At 42.4% G+C, this 24004-nt stretch overlaps 1 protein-coding gene across 1 annotated transcript; it reads right to left on the minus strand.

Moving 5' to 3' along the window:
• Window positions 1–996: 996 nt before the first annotated feature.
• Window positions 997–23511, minus strand: LOC140302312 (uncharacterized). The gene is made up of 26 exons (XM_072381145.1): window positions 23377–23511; window positions 22592–22782; window positions 21916–22038; window positions 20229–20370; window positions 18602–19799; window positions 18365–18509; window positions 17815–17873; window positions 16737–16924; window positions 15650–15853; window positions 15442–15483; window positions 14391–14785; window positions 14187–14283; window positions 12810–12990; window positions 12425–12483; window positions 10875–11010; window positions 9331–9419; window positions 8785–8975; window positions 8598–8664; window positions 4822–6265; window positions 4591–4735; window positions 4294–4437; window positions 4137–4195; window positions 3840–4027; window positions 2131–2525; window positions 1928–2024; window positions 997–1122 (listed from the first exon to the last, which is right to left on the minus strand). The coding sequence occupies exons 1-26, from the start codon at window positions 23509–23511 to the stop codon at window positions 997–999; spliced, it is 6240 nt and encodes a 2079-aa protein (XP_072237246.1).
• Window positions 23512–24004: the final 493 nt, after the last annotated feature.

The raw sequence follows: 24004 nt of genomic DNA on the forward strand, positions 1-24004 counted from the left end.
CCGGGAGGGGCTCGGAGTAGAACCGCTGCTCCTCCGCATCGAGAGGAGTCAGATGAGGTGGCATCTGGTTAGGATGCCTCCTGAACGCCTCCCTGGGGAGGTGTTCTGGGCCCGTCCCACTGGGAGGAGACCCGGGGAAGACCCAGGACACGTTGGAGAGACTGTGTCTCTCGGCTGGCCTGGGAACACCTCGGGGTCCCCCCGGAAGAGCTGGAGGAAGTGGCCAGGGACAGGGAGGTCTGGGTTTCTCTGTTAAAGCTGCTGCCCCCCCGACCCCTGGAGAAGCAGCAGATGATGGATGGATGGATGGATGGAGTATTAAGATTTTAGACTATTTAGAATCTTCCCCCTGCACACTATCAGTCTGCACACTGTACACAAGGAAACATCTTACTTTTTAGAATATATACTTTTGAACAACGGATGAGCTTTTCTATTACTTAGTGCAACCCATTTCTAATCATGAGGCTGTTTAAACAACACAAAGTCTCTGTGAGTCTTGCAAACAAACAACATCATCCAACAAAAACCAATACAAACCAAACATTAAAACTCCATAAAGGGAGCATATATGCCACAATCAATGATAACTTCATTGGTATTACATTACACTCACCTCTGGTGTCAGAAGTCTTAGCCAGGCGTAAAGGACCCTGGGAAATGGAGTGTCTGCTTGTCTGAGCTGCAGCTTCTCTTTTGTCACGATGGTTTCCAGAGTTGGATCTGAGGCATCCCTGAGAACACCGGGTTCCAGTGTCGCCGCTCTCACACAGGATGACGGAGCAGGTGATGTAGACCTGCAGACACACAGAGGCGAAGTCAGACAGAATCAGACAGAATTCAAATCATCACTAAGAATCAGACATGCTCCTCTGCTTTAACATTGCTCTACATTGTCAAAACAGGTATGTTAGCATGTCTATGCATGGTTCTAACAATGCTAACAATCAAACCTCTGCCTCTGAAAGTCCGTAAACTGGAGGTATGTCAGATGATTTAAGGTGGAAACAAGTTGATTGATCTCTCTACAACCATGCAAGGGAAATCTTTATGTCTTTTTCTATTCATGGCGAAGTTGAGCAGCTCTGATGACTTAAGCAAGTTGACAAACTCCTCTAAAAACTGTGTGGATTACGATTACTAACTGAATCACAGAGGATCAGAGCCTTCGGTTTTCTTGAGGCTGACTTGAGTAGAAGAAGAAGAAGCCAGCAGGGTGCAGTATGTCCATCATTTTACAATTGTGCATCTGCAGTGTAAACTGACCCAGTGATGCAGATTCACCCTGGTCAGGCCATCCATGACTGACTACTCGTCAGGATCAACAAATTGTCAACGGCAGCCTCTGACTGGAGGAAAAGTGGGAACATTTGTGGGATGCACCTATACCGTCCAAATATGAGGCCCATCTGCAAAGCCCTGCAAGACTGTTTATGCTTATGTTTATGCATTTAGCAGATGCTTTTATCCAAAGCGACTTACAGGTCGGCAGGTAGGGTAAGGGGGTCTATCCAAAGGACCCCTACTGGAGGTACCTTTCATGCAGGGGAAGACTGATCTGCTGTAGTGTCTCAGATGAGAAGAAATGTGACAATTCTTCCAGTCTGATGGTTGGATAGATCAGACTATGTGTATGTCAGAGATGGACCAAAAGGTTTGATGGTACAGTAATTGGGCTGATGGAGTTATCCCAGGCTGCAACCATATAACTGCTGAATTGGAGTAATGGTCATACACAGACATGAACAAATGGACTTGGTTGCTCCACTGTTCATCCAGCGTTTAAGGAGAGTATCACGATTTCCAATGTCTGTTGCTTCATGAGGAGATGTGTGAGTCGCTTTATTGGTGACCCTCGCTGTAAATTTTCATCAATATTCTAGTTTACTTTGTAAAATTCTGTATTCTTTAAAAAAAGTAAATTTACCTCCTCATGAGTTCCAATGAACTCAAAAGCCTCCATTCCAAACCTGAACTGAGACCTGGCGCTGGGGTAGATTTGCACAGTTTTGTCCCTCACACACCTGTAAAATAATAGATAGATGAGCAAAAAAACAGTTCAAATGTTTCAGAAACAAATCATTTCTCCATCGAAACCAGTTACAACACAGAGGCATTTTCTCTAAGTACCCATTGTCAATGATGGTGTAGCTGATGCGGGAGTTGGGGTTGTCGTAAGGAGTTGCTTTGCAGGACTCCACAAACAGCTCTGTGTTGGGGATGGACGAGGTTTCCTCGATCTGCATGAAGATCATCTGCTTCAGGTAAACCTCCACTGGGTAGCTGCTGTCATTTACTTGTTTTCTGAAAAGTTGGGTCTCAAAGAACTCAAACTGGAAGGTGAAAGCACCAAAGCCCCTCTCTCTGAAGGCGTAAGGGTTTTTGTGTGTGAATCCCAGCGTCAGGTTGGCTCGCTTCGGATAGACGCAGGAAAAGGCGATCTCAACATTATGCACCCTGGAGATAATTTCTTTTGGGTCGGCAGATGTGATGACGTTACTGAAGATGATGTTATCGTCATCCTCCTGATAAGGACATGAAATGAAAGAATTAAATGAAGCCTTTAAGAAAGGAGACAACAGTTGTAATTGGAGAAATTTTGACATAAAAGCAAAAAGTCACAGGGACAAAATGTCAAAGAAAATTAATGTAATTAAGATGTAAATATCTTACAAACGTGACACACATTCTGCAACATTTCAAACGTACTGAGTGAAATAAAACTTTTTCGAGTTTATAAATGCTGATTTCTAAAGTACACACACACAAATGATAAGACATTTTAAACCATTTTTAAACATTTAAAAAGGTTTTATGACTCTTTATGTTATTGTACTTTATAGCCTGCCATAGAACTATGCACGATACAAAATGAATAATTCAGAGGAATTTAATAAAAGAAGAGAGAAATTGATGAAATGTCGTTCATTATACTTTGTGTGAATTAAAATTTGACTGAGCTGGGTCAGTTTTTGAACAACTCCGGCTAAAACTGATATCTATAAAACTCTGACTTAGAGTCATTTGTACAGTTAGGTCTGCACGTCTTCCAAATTTGTTGCAAAAGTAATGAAGCACATCACATGCTATACCTGTTTTAATCATAGAAGTACTAAGTAGTCTCTTTCTTGGAGAGAATAGGTTAATGAGAGACTTTTCAAACCTTTAAACAATGACATTAAATGTTTAAAAAACTTAGAAATAATGCTGCTTTATAGAACAAACTCGTAAACTCGTAACAACAACAAAGACAGGAGTAACAACAACTTTCATTGAACTGGTTCAATGTGTCACATTGTGTTTTAGTGTTACTGAATCTCAGTGTTTATTGCTTGCTCCATAGACTGGAAAACTGGGTAGTACTTTCTGAAACAGCACAAAACTTAAATCTCTCTTAAAAGACTTAAAACTACTTCATGTTTACAGGTAATCACTCATCTAAGTAGACAAAAAAGGCATGTGGAGTTCCTCAGGGTTCAATTCTGGGGCCTCTTTTATTCAACATCTACATGCTCCCACTGGCTCAGATTATGCAAAGCAACAACACCACAAAAAAAACACAAACTCAACCAGAAATATGGGTGATATTATGGGCTCAGCAACCATAGCAGGTCAGTTATGAAGTCAGCTGACAGAATTAAAGGACAAATGTGTCAGAGTGATTTAGAAAAGCTGCTCCATGCATTTATTTTCAGTAAACTGTGTATTTCCTGTTCTGTCTCAAAGATGATCAGACAGCTGCAGCTGATTCAGCACTTTGAATCACCTTGTTGTTAAAATGTGCTATAGAAATACATTTCCCCCGTCTTGTTGTGCATGTAATGTTTTGTGTGCTGTACCTCGATACTAGTCCCACAGCTGTTCAGTGACATGACACTAATCAGGTGGGTTTTATTGGAATTTCTTGTCAGGTTACAGGAAGAATCTGTGAAGCTGTTCAGATGCAAACTCTTCTCGTTGCGTCTGATGAGGTTATTCTTCTCCATTTCAATGGTTATTGTTGTTTCATTGCAGGTCACGGTGGCATCTGCATAGTTTAAGACATGTAACAGTCACTTATTTCTTCACTCCAATTATGATGACATCAAATTTGGTATTAGGAATCAAACACATGCTAAAAACTTGCTTCAACTAACCCTGGCGTTGAACATCGACGGTCACACAGCGCAGCTCTGAATGGAATACCTGGTAGTCTCTATGGTACAACAAATGAGTCCCCATTATATGAACAATTTTACAAAGAATTACAATTACAAACATGAAACCCAGCTGGACAGTTTATCTACAGCTCACCTGTCCATTGCTTCAGACACAAAGCAAATAGGAAAATGACCATTTAGCTCAAGCTCAGTTGGTGTCCATTTTATGATGTATGATTCTGTGGGGACTTTCTCCTTTGAAATGCCTGCTGGTCCTGTCACAAGCAGGTCCTTTATCCTAAAGATAAGCAAAGTTTGCAGTTGAGAAAATCATAAACAGTTCAAGAAGGAAGGAAAGTCGGTCTTTATTTCAAAACAATAGAAGGAAAATCTTGATGAAAGTAAAATATTAGAGAAAAATGCTGCAGATTGTGAGGTTAGATTTCCTTACTCTGCGTACTGAGCTGTGGATCTGACTTTAATTTCGAGGGTCTGGTTGATATACGCAGGAAGATTTACACCATTTGCCGGAGTTGGCGACAAAAAAACAGGAAAATAATCACCATCGATACATGAAGGGGCATCGTATGAGTCCACTGAAAATTAGATGAGGAGAGACAGACAGTGAGAAATTGATGAAATGCCAGTAATTGATTATAATAATATAGATATGTTACCATACCAAAAACAGTAAAATCCAAAGGAAGGACGCTTAAAGGAGGAATCGTTGATCTGTAAAATGGCGGGGGTGTCGTTGGAGGAGTTGTGGTGGTTGTGGTAGGAGCTGTGGTGGTTGTTGGAGGAGCTGTGGTGGTTGTTGGAGGAGCTGTGGTGGTTGTGGGAGGAACTGTGGTGGTTGTCGGAGCAGCTGTGGTGGTTGTGGGAGGAGCTGTGGTGGTTGTCGGAGCAGCTGTGGTGGTTGTGGGAGGAGATGTGGTGGTTGTGGGAGGAGTTGTGGTGGTTGTCGGAGGAGTTGTGGTGGTTGTCGGAGGAGCTGTGGTGGTTGTGGGAGGAGTTGTGGTGGTTGTCGGAGGAGTTGTGGTGGTTGTCGGAGCAGCTGTGGTGGTTGTGGGAGGAGCTGTGGTGGTTGTGGGAGGAGCTGTGGTGGTTGTGGGAGCAGCTGTGGTGGTTGTCGGAGCAACTGTGGTGGTTGTGGGAGGAGCTGTGGTGGTTGTGGGAGGAGCTGTGGTGGTTGTCGGAGCAGCTGTGGTGGTTGTGGGAGGAGTTGTGGTGGTTGTCGGAGCAGCTGTGGTGGTTGTGGGAGGAGTTGTGGTGGTTGTGGGAGGAGCTGTGGTGGTTGTGGGAGGAGCTGTGGTGGTTGTGGGAGGAGTTGTGGTGGTTGTGGGAGGAGCTGTGGTGGTTGTGGGAGGAGTTGTGGTGGTTGTGGGAGGAGCTGTGGTGGTTGTGGGAGGAGTTGTGGTGGTTGTGGGAGGAGCTGTGGTGGTTGTGGGAGGAGCTGTGGTGGTTGTCGGATGAGCTGTGGTGGTTGTGGGAGGAGCTGTGGTGGTTGTGGGAGGAGTTGTGGTTGTTGTGAGAGGAGTTGTGGTGGTTGTCGGAGGAGCTGTGGTGGTTGTGGGAGGAGTTGTGGTGGTTGTTGTCGGAGCTGTGGTGGTTGTGGGAGCAGCTGTGGTGGTTGTGGGAGGAGCTGTGGTGGTTGTGGGAGGAGTTGTGGTGGTTGTGGGAGGAGTTGTGGTGGTTGTGGGAGGAGTTGTGGTGGTTGTGGGAGGAGTTGTGGTGGTTGTCGGAGCAGCTGTGGTGGTTGTGGGAGGAGTTGTGGTGGTTGTGGGAGGAGCTGTGGTGGTTGTGGGAGGAGCTGTGGTGGTTGTGGGAGCAGCTGTGGTGGTTGTTGTCGGAGCTGTGGTGGTTGTGGGAGCAGCTGTGGTGGTTGTGGGAGGAGCTGTGGTGGTTGTGGGAGGAGCTGTGGTGGTTGTGGGAGGAGCTGTGGAGGTTTTTGGGGGAATTTTAACCGCACGTTTGTGCCGTGCCACTGACAGGGGTTTCTTTGTTGTGTAGGATCGATCAGAGTAGGATAGAGTGATCTCTTTGTTGGGAAAGTCCTCCATCACAAGCTCGATGGGATGATGTCCGGAGATACTGCTGTTCCTATATTTGAGGGTGCAGGAATTCTGACAAAAATGAAGTAGTATGATCAGACAGTGTAAGAATTTTACAATGCTGCAAAAGCTCAGGTGGTGTACATGAGTCTTTAGTTTACCTTTCTATTAATGTTCACTAAAACACACTTTTACTAAAACTCAGCATATCATTTCCTGCCTTGTACAACTCTAAAAAGCTAAGTATTTAGTTCATATATATGTGGTTTGTGTGTTTGTGACAGTGTTATCTCTTTTCTTTACATAAGAAGTTTACTCTGGTTTGGTGCCCTGCTCTGCTGGGGCCAGATTTACCTCATTATTACCTGATCATGCAGTATGTGCCGCACTGAATCTTTCTGTGTATCTTAGTGATTCCATTTCACTCGAATGGTCCCAGAGCACCAAAGAATATTTCTGTACCAAATAATGAGGATGCAGAGACGCATCAACAGGTGTTTGTGCACATGCCTTCATTTTCCAGTTTCTTACCCCATCCAAAGAGAAATCCCTGTCGAGATCACACAGCGAACATGTTGCGTAATGTCCAAATTTTCTTCTTTGTACCCTGCATCTCACACGGTCGCCATCAGGGTCAAACTTTGGGATCCTGAATGTTCGAGGGCAGTTCCTCGTCACTCTGCAACATCAGATTAAACTCAGTCGGGTACACGTCATGTCATATAACACCGCAGTGGAAAAATGTTATTGGTTACTTTACAGAACACATCATAAAACACAGATCATTAGTCAGTCCCTCCGGGATTTTGCGATTATATTTGTGATTTTTTGCAATCAAAATCACCGATTTTTTTGGTGCTACTTGGTGAATTTTGCGATATTTTTTCCACATTAAACCGCTTCCAAAATTTACATATAGAAGAAAAAAGATGAGAGAGAAAAAAAACAAGCAGATAGATTTATCATTTTTATTCTTTAAAGAACTTAAATAGCTTCAGCAGACACTGACATAACCCACAGCTTCAAATTTTTCATTTTGGGATTCAGTTATTGTCGTTTGCCTCTGTCTTCTTAAAGTGTTGTCCGGCATGTTGATGTTTCATTCCTTGTAAATTGTAGACTTCCTTCAGTGGTTGAGTACCTTATTGCGAGGTCTGCAAAATAATTCCCCCCCCCATTCTCATGGAGAACAGAGGGATATTGCTTTGCACAGTCCTTTGCGCTTATGTATGACGGTAAATGTGACTTTTTGTTACCCGCCATATCGATCACGGACTATAACTTGACATCAAGTAAGGTTGAAGCAGCAGTGTAGCACAAGTGAGAAATACTGCCACCTGCAGGTGGGAGTTAGTAGTCACTTAAACCCAATTATTTTTACCATTTTTGCGGAAGATTTGCAATAAACTCACAATTATACATTAGCGCGAAAAAATGTGGGGATCTGTTGAATTTGCATACATTTCCGCGATCGCGGAATCGCGAACAACTGGAGGGAGTAACATTTTCTGACAGCAGTGGGAGCCAAAACAAACTAATGAAAAACAAAACAAAACATCTGGCTTTAGCCTCCTGATTCCTGAGGAATTTCCCCTGAATCTCATGATCAAACTTTAAATGGCAACAACTGTATTTAGGCTCAGGGACACGAAATGTGCTGTTTAATTGTGACAGCCTATATGTTTTTCATAGTTATGTAGTTCACTGGGAGGTTTGTGTTCCTGCACCACTGTTTATTGCAGATTGGGCAGAACTCATGTCTTGGTAAATGTAACTTTTGGGAGTCTATGTTAAGGTAAGTCATGCTGTTTTCTGAACCCAAACTGATTAGTTTTTAATGCCCATATCAAACCTTACACCAATGAAAATGAAAATTATCAACGACTTGGAGGAGAAAAAAGGAAGAAGCGATTATAGCCCAGGGTGACTGAGTGGAGATAAGCGAGTAAGTTGAGCTCAGCAGAAAAACAGAGAGACTGAGTAATGACCAGAAAAAGATTCTAAAGATTCTAAAGATCATTCTAAAGATTCTAAAGCACAATAAAAGGTATAAGTTCAGGCAAAATACCAACTAACATAAAACAGAGAGCAACCAAGGAACCAAGACAAAAATAAAACCATAGAAAAGACTCGAAACTCAAAAAAAACCCACAGATCATGACAGAACCATTATAGAACACGACTAAATAGACCTTTTAGTCTCTTAAACTTGAGTCGGTGTTGAGTTTTTATGACAAACTTTCAGCACCTTTTAAGCAATTTCTGAACAAGTAAAAGTTTAAAAAACAGAAGAAAAAAAATTGTACCTGATAACTGGCAGAATAGTAGTGATGGGTGGATGGTTTGATTCTCCAGTATCAGATCGGGTTCCCAGGTCCACTCTTGTTGTCATATACCATCTAACTTGTGAGCCTCTGGGGTTGTGTATCCAGGCTCCCATGCTATAGAAGTAATTGTAATAAGTAGGGAATCTGTTTGGAGAAATATTTAAATAATAAAGAAAAAATTAGCAATGCAGATACAGTTTATATCTCCAAAATGTATCTTCAAATCATGATAGAATTTCCAACATTTTTGTAAATTTGTCTTACTTCATGCGGAAGGGGAGGTTGTTCCTCAGTTGTCTTCTTGATACGACCTCATAATGGTGCCAGGTGAGATTACAAGAATTACGGGCCACTGTTCTACTGTAGCCCAGGATCGATGAACCACAGTCAGAATATAAGCAGCCGAATGAATTCTCATGGAAATCATATCCGGTTGGCTTGTAGCGAAGTTCAACCTGGATAGAATTACAATTATGTGATATATCTACTTTTAATCATTTAGTGGATGCTTTTATCCAAAGTGACTTTCAAATTAGTAAAATCATCCTGGCATGAAATACTGAAGTGCTCAACCTATTTAGATAAACACAAATCCAACATCCCCTGAATAAACTAAAGCACAGTTTGTCTTAAGCTGTAATTTGAAGGAGAATGCTGAAGATGTTTTCTTTAAGAGCCAAACTTCAAAATTTACTCCATTACTGTTCATAATATCATGTCTAAGAGGAAAGCAAGTCTGAACTGAATGCAATTATTGGTCTGTGTATGTGCAGTCTACATTCAGGTAATCCTAAAAGCTGTTGAACTCACCTCATAAGTCCCGCTGATAGATTTGCCTTTTGGGATGAACGTCAGTGATGCACCTAAGTGCCTGAAGGAGGGGCGTGATTCAGATGAAGCTGTGAACATAAGCAGACACAGCAGGAGCGTGAGAGAAGCCATCCTGACGAATCTTCCATCCTCATTGAGATCGGTCCAGCTTAAATACTGTGCTACAAGGAAGAAAATATCACTTCATGACACTGTTTACTGGCTGCATCGTGCTGAGAGAAGAACCTGTTTACCAGCATCATCACTGCCAAGCAAAATGTCCAGCCCTGATCTCAGGAATGCCGAACTCAGTTACGAGAAGTGAGATCAGAAATGTATTATTGAGTTCTTGGGAAAGTACAGACTGGTTTGCAAAAAAAAAAACTAGTTTATTGGCTTTTTTTCATGCACAAATCATTTGATTTTGAACCACAATAATAATCACAATAAAAATGTTTGGAGTCCTTTTTGTGGTTAAAGTGTCAAAACTTGAACATTTTGCACAGAATTTATTCACGTTGGTGAGAGATAGCAGGTTTAATTCAACCTAGACTGGTGTGTGAGTTCTACTTTGTGTTTTTGTTCTGTTTTACTTGGTTAGTTTTTATTCTTTGTTGTTGCAGGTTGAGTTTTTTCACTGTTACTCTGTTTTGGCCAGTCTTCCTACTTTTTGAAGAATCATTTTCTGGGTTGGTTAATATTGTAATTAATCCTGCCTCTCATTTTATTTCATAATGTACCGTAAGGCGCACCTAAAAGCCTTAAATTTTCACAAAAATCGGTCGTGCGCCATATAATCCGGTGCGCTTTCTGTGTCCGCCATTTTGAATTGACCGCGGGGAGCGCCGAGCATTCATCGGGGCATTAAGCCCCCTGCATCACTCACCCCTCTCCCTTCCGCCGCTCACCACCACGTTCACTTTTGCCGCCTCTTCCCTCTGTACTTTGGAAATTAATGGCAACTGGCCACTTCTCTGAATCCCAGCCATTCACTCTGAATGGGGCGAAGATTGTATCGAACTCGTACTCAGCGATTGAATCGTGTCATTAATGCTTCTGCCCATGTCCCAGTGAGCCTGTTCTTCAGTCTGAGATGGGTGATGCAGACCGATGTGCAGTTTATAAGTTTATAAAGTGTAAAAACCACCGTCCAATCAGAGAACATAACATAATATGTTGTGTCATTATAATCAGGTGAGCCTTATAGTGCGGAAAATACGGTACTGTATTTCATATTTGGCTCCTTGTTGGGTTTGTTTTCTGTTCTTATTTCACAGTGGAATCCTTGAATGTTGAGTTCTCACATAGTGTCAACTCAAAGGTTTTTTTTCTTACCTGCTTAGACTGCTTTCTTGGTTTGGGTCTCTTTTCTTTCTCCCCACCACTGCAATGATTGAGGTTTATTCAAAATAAATCTTATTTTGCAACAGCTGCTTGCAGTGTTGTTAATGACGCCGTTAACGGCGTTTTTTTTTTCAATAACGAGTAATTGACTAATTAACTGATTAATTACTTTTCCCATCATTGCAACGCTGTTGTTGTACAATTCAGTTGAATGAAACGCAAAGTGTCAGGTTTTGGGCACACATGGATGGGGATGATGACGCTGTTGGATATGGATGCTGATTGGCTGGGTGGGCGGATCATGCCCTGCTCGCGCTGTCTCACTGCACGCTCTGACTGCCAAACACAACAAGACAGCGACAATGGCCACGAGCCAGGAAAACTCAAAGGTAGCGTCCTCATACTGGAACTACCGGTAATACTTCTCCTCATTGAAATTAAAGAAAATAAATTTTGTGTAACATGCAGCTATATCCAGGAAAAAATACTTTATCCACGTCTGCCTCAAACAACTCGACTCTTATGAAGCAGCTCACATCAACACACTTGTTGCTGCTGCTTCTATTGAGTTCAAATAAATACCAAATGTTCTAAAAACTGTAGATAGTGTTTTTATTCTTCCATCAGTTTATACAAACATCTTTGACGTTAAAGATGTTACAGAACATGAAAAATAACGTCACAGTTATTTTGCTGAACAACCAATTACTCTTACAATGAGGTAACTGAGCTACTAACTCAATTACTTTTCGGGAGAAGGGATTTGTAACTGTAAGTAATTACTTTTTTAAAGTAAGATGACCAACACTGGCTGCCTTCACCCAGCCGTGAGTCTACATTTCCAACCTCCATAATGTTAAAAACGACACATTATAAATAGTCAATATGTGTAAATATGCATCTGTGTGGAAATTCCTTTTCTAATCTGTCTCTTCATTCTTTTTATAATCATTGTCACATCGAAAAATATACATAAAAATAGAGAGACGGACAATCATGAACACTTAGACCAATGGGTAACATTCAGAAATACCTTTTAATCTAATTTGCGTGTCTTAGATCGTTAGTCACCAACAGAAAAGTGATATTTTCATGTTTTAGGTTGATATTAAATCAGTTTTACCATTGTTTTTCCCCAGTCACTCTTGCCACATCATTAGGTTTTCACCCATGTCACCTGTCTGTGTTCACAGCTGCAATCCATCACCAGTCACCTCCCCACAGTATTTAGTTTCCTAATTCCCTCATGTCATTGTGAAATCCCCACCATCATTGATGTCACCGGCATTCATGTGTGCAGGTTTGTCTTGTTAATAGTTCATGTTCATAGCCAAGTTTGTTTTCTTAGTCAAAGTAAATTTTTTTAATCCGGCTCAGCTGTGCTTTGTGTTCCTTTTGTTTTAATAAACCAAGTTTCACTTAAAATTCTCTGCATCTGGGTCCTAACTCCCACCACCAAACCTGACAAATACACAAACTCTATGTCAGGTTTAATTATTCATTATTATATCATTTTCAAACAAACAAACAAATTGCTACAAACATGACGAAAGCTTGAATTTAAAAAAAAACTTTCATAAAAATTCATCTCAATGATCACAAAGAAGCAGAAAATGTCGACCACAGCGAGAGTGAGGCTGTCAACTAAAAATAAAAAGCAGTTTATCTGAATTTATTCCGCGTCAGAGGTCGGAAGGGCTTGGTATCCAGCTTTGGTCCTCCCGGATCGATAGATCACCGCTCCACATACCAGGAGGCAGCCCACAATAAAGATGAAGTTCATGCCCAGAGTCAGGCTCGGGCCAGATGCTGAGATGGTGAAATAAAACAAAATAAGCATCTATATCAGGGATGTCAAACTCCGGTCCTCGAGGGCCGCTGTCCTGCAAGTTTTAGATGCTTCCCTGCTTCAACGCACCTGATTAAGATCAATGCATCATTAGCAGGACTTAACAATCTTTTGAAGAGATCCATTTAATCTGGATCAGGTGTGTTGAAGCAGGGAAACATCTAAAACCTGCAGGACAGCGGCCCTCGAGGACCAGAGTTCAACATCCCTGATCTATATATACAACTAACTGCATCACGTTGACCTACATGTGCACATAATGACCTGACTCTACGTGCACACTCACCTCTGCTGTCAGAACTCTGAGCCAGGTGCAAAGGACCCTGGGAAATGGAGTGTCTGCTTGTCTGAGCCGCAGCTTCTCTTTTGTCACGATGGTTTCCAGAGTTGGATCTGAGGCATCCCTGAGAGCACCGGGTTCCAGCGACGCCGCTCTCACACAGCATGACGGAGCAGGTGACGTAGACCTGCAGACAGTCAGACAGATGTGTTCATTCATCCTGAACAACCTTTATTTTCTATTAGGCTACAAACAGCATCATTCTGTGTTTGCAGCTCATTTATAGCTGCTTTGAACCTCCAAAGTCCAAAACTACTCCCGAGATTAGATTTCTTGTTAAGTGCTGCCAAACATCTTTGATATGTGCCACATTTTGGCTGTTTGTGTGAACTGCAGCCACACCTTTTTTAATTTCATCAACCCACCTTGATACATCATCCCATCAGTAGTTTTAGAGCATCAGATGCATTTAGCTGGAAAAGGGTGGAACACTCTCTCCGGGTCAGGAATGAGATCCTTCCCCAAGTGGAGGAGTTCCAGTATCTCGGGGTCTTGTTCACAGTGAGGGACGAATGGAGCGTGAGATTGACGGCGGATCGGTGCAGCGTCTGCAGTGTTGCTGCACCGACCCGTCGCTGTGAAGAAGGAGCTGAGCCAGAAGGAGAAGCTCTCTATTTACTGGTCAGTCTACGTTCCCATCCTCACCGATGGTCACCAGCTGTGGGTAGAGACCGAAAGAACGAGATCGCGAATACAAGCGGCTGAAATGGGTTTCCTCCTCAGGGTGTCTGGGCCTCCCTTAGAGACAGGGTGAGAAGCTCAGTCATCCGGGAGGGGCTCGGAGTAGAACCGCTGCTCCTCCACATTGAGAGGAGTCAGATGAGGTGGCATCTGGTTAGGATGCCCCCTGGACCCTCCCTGGGGAGGTGTTCTGGGCCCGTCCCACTGGGAGGAGACCCCGGGGAAGACCCAGGACACGTTGGAGAGACTATGTCTCTCGGCTGGCCTGGGAACGCCTCGGGGTCCCCCCGGAAGAGCTGGAGGAAGTGGCCCACAACATCTGCACCTTTTACTAATACTCACATTCAATGGAAACATGAAACCTGGTTAAAGTCAGTGGACCGAGGGGATGTTGGACAGTCTTTAAGTGTTTTTAAAATGATTTCTCTTCTCCGATTGTAAACGTTCCAGAACAAAAGGGTTTTGCACAGTGGTGGCTTACCTATGAGAGGCTGTTCATGCAAATTTATTTGTTGAAAAGGTCTGTGTTTCACTCATAGTTAACAGTCACTTTTTCTGCGATTGATTTTTGACTCGTCAGATCAAAGGTACGCGGGTTCAGACATTGGATTCAAAATCTGATATTTGACATAATAAATTTACCTCCTCATGAGCTCCGATGAACTCAAAAGCCTCCATTCCAAACCTGAACTGAGACCTGGAGCTGGGGTAGATTTGCACAGTTTTGTCCCTCACACACCTGTAAAATAATAGATAGATGAACAAAAAAAACGGTTCAAATGCTTCAGAAACAGATAATTTCTCCATCGAAACCAGTTACAACACAGAGGCATTTTCTCTAAGTACCCATTGTCAATGATGGTGTAGCTGATGCGGGAGTTGGGGTTGTCGTAAGGAGTTGCTTTGCAGGACTCCACAAACAGCTCTGTGTTGGGGATGGACGAGGTTTCCTCGATCTGCATGAAGATCATCTGCTTCAGGTAAACCTCCACTGGGTAGCTGCTGTCATTTACTTGTTTTCTGAAAAGTTGGGTCTCAAAGAACTCAAACTGGAAGGTGAAAGCACCAAAGCCCCTCTCTCTGAAGGCGTAAGGGTTTTTGTGTGTGAATCCCAGCGTCAGGTTGGCTCGCTTCGGATAGACGCAGGAAAAGGCGATCTCAACGTCATGAACCCGGGAAATGATTTCATCTGGGTCGGCAGATGTGATGACGTTACTGAAGATGATGTTATCGTCATCCTCCTGATAAGGACATGAAATGAAAGAACTAAATTAAGCCTTTAAGAAAGGAGACAACAGTTAAAGAGACTGACATTTTTAATCAGTCACAAGACGTAAGTTTACATTTAGGAGCTATGAAATATTCCAGTATTAGAACAGCAGTTAAAAAATTACTACATGAATTGTTACTCAATGCTTACAAGCATAAGCGCTTTCTTTCTATTCTAAGTCTGCTTCTGAACTTTAAAAGACACTTATTCACTTGTTTTCTCACCCCCGATATTAACAGGCACATAAATGTGTGCATTTGATGCATATTGAGCGAGAATATGTTATGTACGAGGGGACATTAAATGCAGAAAAGTGTTTGTATTTGCAGCCGACAGGCTCAGCTTGTTCTTCTAAGTGTCTGAAACCATTATAAAACGTCATAAAATCCTTTTAAAAAAAAAAGAATTAAAACAGTCATTCTGAAATCTTGCTAGGTGTGAATTCTTGCAAAAAAACCCGAAAGTTTCTTAATGAATGAGAGCCGAAACAGCTGTTCTCGGTCACCAATGTGACATTACACAGCTGGAATACACAACTTTCACATTTCACGCAGCTGTTTGGATCAGGACATACTAAAGTTTGCTTGTTTATGCATTTGGCAGATGCTTTTATCCAAAGGGACTTACACAGGGAGGCAGGTAGGATAAGGGGGCCTTGCCTGAGGACCCCTACAGGAGGTAGGACCTCTCATGCAGGGGATTTGAACCCAGGTCACTCACATGAAAGGTGGCAATCATACCACCAGTGTTGGCGTTACTAGCGGCATTATTTTTCCCTGTAACGAGTAATCTAATTAATTAGTTCCCATCGCTGCAACGCTGTTGCCGCTCCTACAATTTGGTTGAACGAAGCGCAAATTGTCAGGTTTTGGGCACACAGGGGTGGGAATGATGACGCTGTTGCATATGCGATGCTGATTGGCTGGGTGGGCGGATCATGCCCTGCTCGCGCTGTCTCACTGCACGCTCTGACTGCCAAACACAACAAGACAGCGACAATGGCCACGAGCCAGGGAACTTCAAAGGTAGCGTCCTCAAACTGGAAGTATCGGCAATATTTGTCGCTCATTTTACTTCAAGGAAAGAACGTTTGTGTAACATGCAGCTATGTCCAGGAAAAATACTTTATCCACGTCTGCCTCAAGCAACTGAACTCTTATTTTTAAACCTAGACCTTATTTCTGGCATGAAATACGTTCATCTACTCACCGAGAACAGTTTGGTGAAAGTCGGCGTCCTTCTGAAGATATTTAGATAACTGGAGATCCATATAACGGAGTGAACGGGGCTTAGAGGATGCAGCCTCTAAATAAGGCATTATCTGTCTTTATTTCACCAATACTTTAAGAAGAATGAATGAATGAACGTGTGCTATAGCTCTGTTAGCTCAGAGCTGCTGTGTTGTTGTTATCGGCGGCTATCGGGGGGCTTATAGAGGGCTTCCTACACATTCATCTACTGGGATGACGTCATCAACATGCCGCTAGAGCACAGTTTATTTACTCCGTGCTCTGTGACAGTCGGCTAACATCACATGCCTTATTTAGAGGCTGCATCTTTCAGACCATCATATGGATCTCGAGTTATCTAAATATATTCCGAAGGACGCCGATTTTCACCAAACTGTTCTCGTGAGTAGATGAACGCCAGAAATATGATCTTGGTTTAAAAATACCGGATTTCCCCTTTAACAGCAAAATCCCACTCATGACAAAAAATGATGATCTTTAGAGAAACTTTGAAAATTATGCTGAATGTTTGCTGCTTCGCTGACATCGTGGTCACTTTAACCGGTTTCTGGTATGATTATTATCCATCATTTGATGTTCTTGATGCTTTGGGCATCAGCAGAGAAACAACAGCAGCTTTTATTAAACTTCTTTAAATGTGCCACAGTGTGATCAGTGTTTGGTGCTCTGTACCTCAACACGAGTCCCACAGCAGTTCAGTGACATCACAGCCACCAGGTGGGAAGCGTTGGAACTGCTTGTGAGGTCGCAGGAATAATCCGTGAAATCGTTGAGATGCAAAATGTTCTCGTTGCGTCTGATGACGTCAGTCTTCGCCACCTCCACAGTTATTGTTGTTTCATTGCAGGATACAGTGGCTTCTGCACCGAGGAGGATAACATCTGATCATCAATCATTCTTTTTAATGACATTTAATCCTTAAATTATCAGGATTCTGCAGTTTTTTTGGACATTAACTACTGCATATTCTTCACCGATTTCTACAACTTTGGTATCAAAATGTTCAGCTATTTTTTATTTTTAATTAACTTATTGAATTAAATTGGAATTAGTTTTGACTTTTTTATACTTTTACAATTATTTAAAATAACTAACCGCACATTTTTCCACAAAAATTTTAAATCTTCCTGTTGTTTTTAAACTTTCAACTTCTTCAACTAAGACTTCTGCAGTTTTTGCCAACAGGTTTAAATTATTCCACTATTTTATTTTCAACTTCAAACTTCTTCAACCAGGATTTCAGCAACTTGCTTTCAGCTAAACTTTCACTCTTTCTAGTTTTAGAAATGTCACACTTTAGAAATGTCAAGACTTTTCACTTATTATCTGCTTGAAACCCTTTTGTTGTTCTTAACCCTTCAGCTTTTCTTTGCTGACAGTTACTCCAGCACCTTTGAATTGTAGATAGTCTTAGATACATGGATACAGATGGCAGCGAGTTCAATATGTGACTAAAAATAGTTCTTAAATCTATCAGAAACTTAATGTCTGATTGTGTTTTTATCCTGTTTATGTGTTCCATCTTCATCTTATGGTCAGTGCTGCACATCTATCACTGTTATAATTATTTTAGTAGAATTACTGAGAAGAGGTGGCCTACACCGAGCTATGAGGAATGGACATTTTGAAGAATTTCAACTTGGTCGATGTGGACTAATGCAGAAGTTTATCGGTGCCTGTTAAGGCAGCAACCCAAAGACACCACATGCAATAAAGAACATATTAAGAGACTCAGTCAACTTTGACTTACCGTAGTACTCAACCTCAACGGTCACACAACGCAGCTCTGAATGGTAGACTTGGTTGAGTCTGAAATGTAACAATTGCCTTTTAATTGCGATCCAACAGTCAATCTGTGACTATTTAACAAAAAGCTGTGACACTGTGTTACTTAATGGAGTTATTTTCGAACCGTTGTCTTTTCATACGGATGACAACATTAAAATTACGCTGTATTGTGAGACTGGGTTGAAGGAACACACTAAATGTGAAGCAGACACCTGACCCCACTCGGTAGTTTATTTAAAACTCACTCGTCTCTTGCTTCAGACACAAAGCAAATGGGAGAATAATCATTCAGCTCATTGTCAGTCGGGGTCCATTTTATCATGTACGTTCCTGTGGAGACTTTCTGCTTTGAAATGCCTCTTGGTCCTGTCACAATCAAGTCATGAATCCTTCAAGATAAAGCAAAGTTTAGGAAGTTAAGTAACTGCAAAATAAGACAGAAGATGAGTGGAAAGTATCATATGAAAGCACATTATAAGAACTCACTCAGATGCACACAAATCACTGCTTACATTGTGTTCTGAGCTGCAGACTTGACTTTGAATCCAAGGGTGTTGTTGACGTATGCACTAAGATTTGCTCCATTTGCCGGCGTTGGTGACAAGAAAACAGGAAAGTAATCACCGTCAAGACATGAAGGGGCGTAGTGTGAATCCACTGAAAATCACACCAGAGGAGACACACTTTGAGAAATGAAATAGTCACTTAAAATACTCACATCACTGTTCGGATAAAAGGTATTACCTTACCATAAAGACTGAACTGCAAAGGCAGCTTGCTTAAAGGAGCAATGGATGGCCTATAATGCTGTGTGGTGGTTGGAGTAGCTGTGGAGGCGGTTCCAGATGTTGTGGTTGGAGCAGCTGTGGTGGTGGTTCCAGATGTTGTGTTTGGAGCAGCTGTGGTGGCGGTTCCAGATGTTGTGGTTGGAGCAGCTGTGGAGGCGGTTCCAGATGTTGTGGTTGGAGCAGCTGTGGTGGTGGTTCCAGATGTTGTGGTTGGAGCAGCTGTGGAGGCGGTTTTAGATGTTGTGGTTGGAGTAGCTGTGGTGGTGGTTCCAGATGTTGTGGTTGGAGCAGCTGTGGAGGCGGTTTTAGATGTTGTGGTTGGAGCAGCTGTGGAGGCGGTTTTAGATGTTGTGGTTGGAGCAGCTGTGGTGGTGGTTCCAGATGTTGTGGTTGGAGCAGCTGTGGTGGTGGTTCCAGATGTTGTGGTTGGAGCAGCTGTGGAGGTGGTTTTAGATGTTGTGGTTGGAGTAGCTGTGGAGGCGGTTTTAGATGTTGTGGTTGGAGCAGCTGTGGTGGTTCCAGATGTTGTGGTAGGAGCAGCTGTGGTGGTGGTTCCAGATGTTGTGGTTGGAGCAGCTGTGGTGGTTCCAGATGTTGTGGTAGGAGTAGCTGTGGTGGTGGTTCCAGATGTTGTGTTTGGAGCAGCTGTGGAGGTGGTACCAGATGTGGTTGGAGCAGCTGTGGTGTTAGTTTTAGATGTTGTGGTTGGAGCAGCTGTGGAGGCAGTTGGAGCACCTGTGGAGGCGGTTCCAGATGTTGTGGTTGGAGCAGCTGTGGAGGTGGTTCCAGATGTTGTGGTTGGAGCAGCTGTGGAGGCGGTTTTAGTTGTTGTGGTTGGAGCAGCTGTGGAGGTGTTTGGAGCACCTGTGGAGGCGGTTCCAGATGTGGTTGGAGCAGCTGTGGTGGTTCTTGCGGTAGTAGTGCTGGTGGGTCCAGACGTTGCGTTGGTCAGTGTTGGAGCAGTTGTTGATATTTTTTGAACAGCTGAGTCATGAAGTACTTCACGTTTACGTCGATTCCCTGACAGGGGCCGCTTTATTGTGTAGGATCCATCAGAGTAGGACAGTGAGATCTCTCTATTGGGAAAGTCCTCCACTACCAGCTCAATGGGATGGTATCCAGTGTGTTGACTATATCTAAATGTAAGGGAGCAGGAGTTCTGGCAAAAAGGAAATACTTTCATCAGTTCTTGAGCACTCAATATAGATTTTCTGTCCTCTATACAGTAGATGTCAGATTAGTACTTATCAATACCAAACCTAATGAATTCCTGTCTAACTTTTATGTTTTATTCTTGAAATGCTGCCATATGAAGTACCTATGAATGGAAATTAAAACTGAAAAGGCTCTAGATTGGTATAGTTTTCGTTGTGTGTAGGTTTGTTTATGTTTATGCATTTAACAGACGCTTTTAACAGACGCATTTATCCAAAGCGACTTACAGGTAGGCATGTAGGGTAAGGGGGTCTTGCCTAAGGACCCCTACTGGAGGTAATACCTTTCATGCAGGGGATTTGAACCCAGGTCTCCCACATGGAAGGTGGCAATCATACCACTACGCTATCCTGCCGGATATCCAGGTTCTCACCTGATCTAAGGAGAAACCATTGACGAGGCTGCACATCGAACACTCGTACGTAGTTGAGTTTGTTGGAACTCTGCATCTCACACGGTCGCCATCGGGGTCAAACGTTGGGATCCCGAATGTTCGCGGGCAGTTCCTCGTCACTCTGTAACATCAGATTAAACTCTTGCAGTGTGACTCTACTGTCCAGTGGAGCGAAAACATGGTAGTGTTCTACTTTATCTTCGTAGAATACAGCACTGAGACACCTAACATTAGCAATAACACATCACTTGAAACTAAAATAAACCTTCCAACCATATGCTTCTGACTCATTTTACAAGCTTTGTTCTGCACATGCCTGAAACTGCCCTGGAGCCCCCTCGAGGCTGTCACTGTAACATAGTTTCACCAACTCTCCTGTCATTTCAGGTCCTGCCTTTCTTCCTGCCATGCTATCAACTCATTTCCTTCACCTGGTTTTCCTCCTCACCTGCAGTCCATTTACTCATTGTCACGAACGACGGAGAGGTAGGACCCAGATGCAGTTCTTTTAGACTCAAAAAAAGGTTTATTTACAACAAAACAAGAACAGGGAGCAAAGGCAAAAACAAAGCCGAGCCGGATTCAAAAATACTTAAATGTGGAACAAAACAAGACTATGACTGTGAATAAACAAAGGCACATGACTATGAGGCCTAACCAGACTTATCTCTGTGGCGAGGCATGAAGGGATAGTGAGGATTCTGCAGTGACTGAAAGGAAACCAGGAAGCTAAATACTGTGGAGGTAGTGATCAGTGGATGAGGTGCAGCTGTGAACAATGAACCAGGTGAACATAACCTGAAAACATGATTAAACAAACTGGGACATGACAGACTGTGACACTCATTGCGAGATTCAAGAAGCTTTATTTATCCCGAGGGAAATTGCTGAAATTGCCCTACTGAGGAATTAGTTCCTCAGTATATGTACTATGCATACTATACAATATATATAGTTTCACTTGATCCCTGCCAGATTGTCTTGTGTTGTACTTTGCCAAACTCTCCAGCAATTCCAGTTCTGCCTCCTTGTTCCGACCCTGTTTTGCCTTTCTCGGACTACGGATTCCTGCCTTCCTCCTTGTCGGATTTGTTTGCCTAATTCTGATCTCCTGGTTTTGACAGTGCCTGTTTTTTTTTTGGACTAAGTAAACCGATCTTCTCTTGCAACTCGCCTGCCTCGTTGTGGGGCTTCTAGGTGCTCCTTTGCCGGTTTCCAGCCTTGCACCACACCCTCGTGCTTTATGGTCGCTTGACAGAGTCTTTGTTGCCTCTTCAACGTGACAAATAATTCAGGTGCACGGCTGTACATGTGCAGGGTTCACAGAGATTTTCTTTTATGACCGCAAAGGAGGGGGAGCCAAAAGGTTTCTAGTGTCACTTGTTTTTATGGCAGAGATGACTCTCAAACACCTGAACATTCAGGCTTAGGATGTTTATGTAAGATCATAACAGTGTGTTTCATTTTAAGTGCATCTTATTTGTAAAGTACCAAATCAAAACATGTCATCTCAAATCCAATTCAAGCCGGTCAATTAATTGTAATCACATTATAAACCAATAAAATCCAACAAAATCAAATGTATTAAATTCTAAAACTACCGAACACATCACCAATGGGACTGTCCTTCAATTATCACAAGCAAAAAAGAGAGTGATTTAATCACCTGAGAACCTGCGGTGTGGTAATGACAGGAGACCTGTTTGATTCCCCCGTATCAGATCGGGTTCCCAGATCAATATGTGTCATCATCCTCCATTTCATACGAGAGTCTTTGATGTCTGGCCAGCTGCCGTAGAAGAAATGGTGAAAGTCAGTCATCAATAATCTTAATTAAGCTCTGAACGGCTTTTTTTTTAATGCAAATACTTTGCAAACAGCTTGTTTTTGTGGTACTTTTTGTCAAATTTACCTATTTTTCAAACCTTCCACACCTCAGTGTTTTTTCTTAGAATTTGATGTGATGTATTCAATATAAATGAAGCTTCGGGGAAATTTTCTTCTCAATCAATGATTAAATTAAGAGATTAAAGTTGTCTATAATTGATGTAAATTTGTACTTCACACTAATGTGAATGTGCTGATTCAAAGAACAGCTGGAACATCTTTAAAACCAGCTGTTTATTGCTGTTTACTGCTCTATGGTTTGAATGTGTGGAAGAAACTTGAGTAACTTAAGTTTTGAACAACCTCCCAAAAGCCTTGCAGGCAACAATATATGAATGCACACTTTTAACCGAAGCGTGTCACAGTCGTTGTTAGACCTCTGAAAACTGTGCCAGCTTGTGGAAAAACAGCAGAATTTAAATTGTGGGGGGGGTTTAGCTTGAGTAAAGTCTCACCTCATCTCGAAGGGGAGGTTGGTTTTGAGTTTTCTTGTAGTTTTCACCTCAAACTGCCTCCATGTCAAATTACCAGAATGCTTGGCTGTCATTACACTAGCGTGCTCAGTCTCAGTCCCACAGTCACCATTTAGGCAAACTCCCCCAGTAGTGTAGCGTCCGTCTACAGTTTGCCTGTGGCGAAGCTCCACCTGCAAAGACAGACGGATTTATCAGCCCTGCAGTATTGGGATCTGCCCTGTTTTCTCTGATTCTGTTCACAAGATCCAGGGACTGGATAGTTTAGTGGTATGATTGCCATCTTTCATGTGGGAGATCTGGGTTCAAATCCCCTGCATGAAAGGTACTGTCTCCAGTAGGGGTCCTTAGGCAAGACCCCCTTACCTACCTGCCTACCTGTAAGTCGCTTTGGATAAAAGTGTCTGCTAAATGCATAAACATAACATAAAACAAGATGCTCTGCTTAACTTTTCGAATACTGGAATAATTTGTCTGGAATACTGGAATAGATCTATCTATTTATCTAACTTTATACAAAATATAAAAGTAACATTCCTTCAGTGACGTGCAGTATTGGGATCTGCCTGTCCTGTTTTTTCTGATTCCGATCTATCTATCTATCTATCTATCTAATCTATCTCTTATACTTTATAGAAAATATAACAGCAACATTCCTTCAGTGACAGCAGTTAAACGTAACTCTGCATTTTTATGAGCTCGGATGATTTGAGGGCTTGTTTTCTTTCTTTTTTTAAATAACTAACAGAATAAGGCAGTATACCCACCTCATAAGCCCCATGTGAACTCTGTCCTTTTGGGTTGAAAGTCGTTGAGCCACCGTAGAACAGATAGTGCTGGTACCCTGTGGATGAAGCTGTGGACATGAGCAGCACATGCAGCAGCAGTGCAGGTGAAGCCATCCTGTCACGCACCCCATCCTGAGCATGAGCGTTGCATCTTAAATATGCCTCAACAAGGAAAAAAACTCAACATAATTTCCTGAAAATGACACAAAAGGAGCAGGACCTGTTTAGCCAGTCTGTGTTTTCCAGTTCTCGACCTAAATTTCATGTTCCTCCTCTGATGTAAAGAATTCTGTGGATTAATCCTGTTGTATGCTATGTGCTAAACTCTCAAATTCACATCCTGGATACTTGAATCCTCCATCAACAGGTGCATCAATAGAGTTTAAAGGCTCTTAAATAAGGTGTAACTGAAGCCTGATGTAATTGTGCCTAATCCAACATTTAATGCTGGGTTACTGATGAACTCAGAATGTGTTCTTCATCCAAGCAAAGCCACATAGGAGGAAACAATAGTTGTTAATCCTCCTTATTTTCACATGCTGATTTACAGTAACTGGATCACATTAATCTTAAATCTCGTCAGTGATGTAGATGACGAGCACTTGTT

Source organism: Leuresthes tenuis, unplaced genomic scaffold (assembly GCF_036924035.1).
Source record: "Leuresthes tenuis unplaced genomic scaffold, fLeuTen1.0.hap1 SCAF_2, whole genome shotgun sequence".
Lineage (NCBI taxonomy): Eukaryota > Metazoa > Chordata > Actinopteri > Atheriniformes > Atherinopsidae > Leuresthes > Leuresthes tenuis.

What these genes read in the sequence shown, in the direction of transcription:
- LOC140302312 (XM_072381145.1), bottom strand. Translation starts at nt 23,511, where the DNA reads ATGGCTTCACCTGCACTGCTGCTGCATGTGCTGCTCATGTCCACAGCT. An exon ending in AACCTCCCCTTCGAGATGAG is followed by an intron (nt 22,039 to 22,591) that starts GTGAGACTTTAC and finishes CTTCTACGGCAG; the next exon opens with CTGGCCAGACATCAAAGACT. An exon ending in TTTGCAGTTCAGTCTTTATG is followed by an intron (nt 18,510 to 18,601) that starts GTAAGGTAATAC and finishes TGTGATTTTCAG; the next exon opens with TGGATTCACACTACGCCCCT.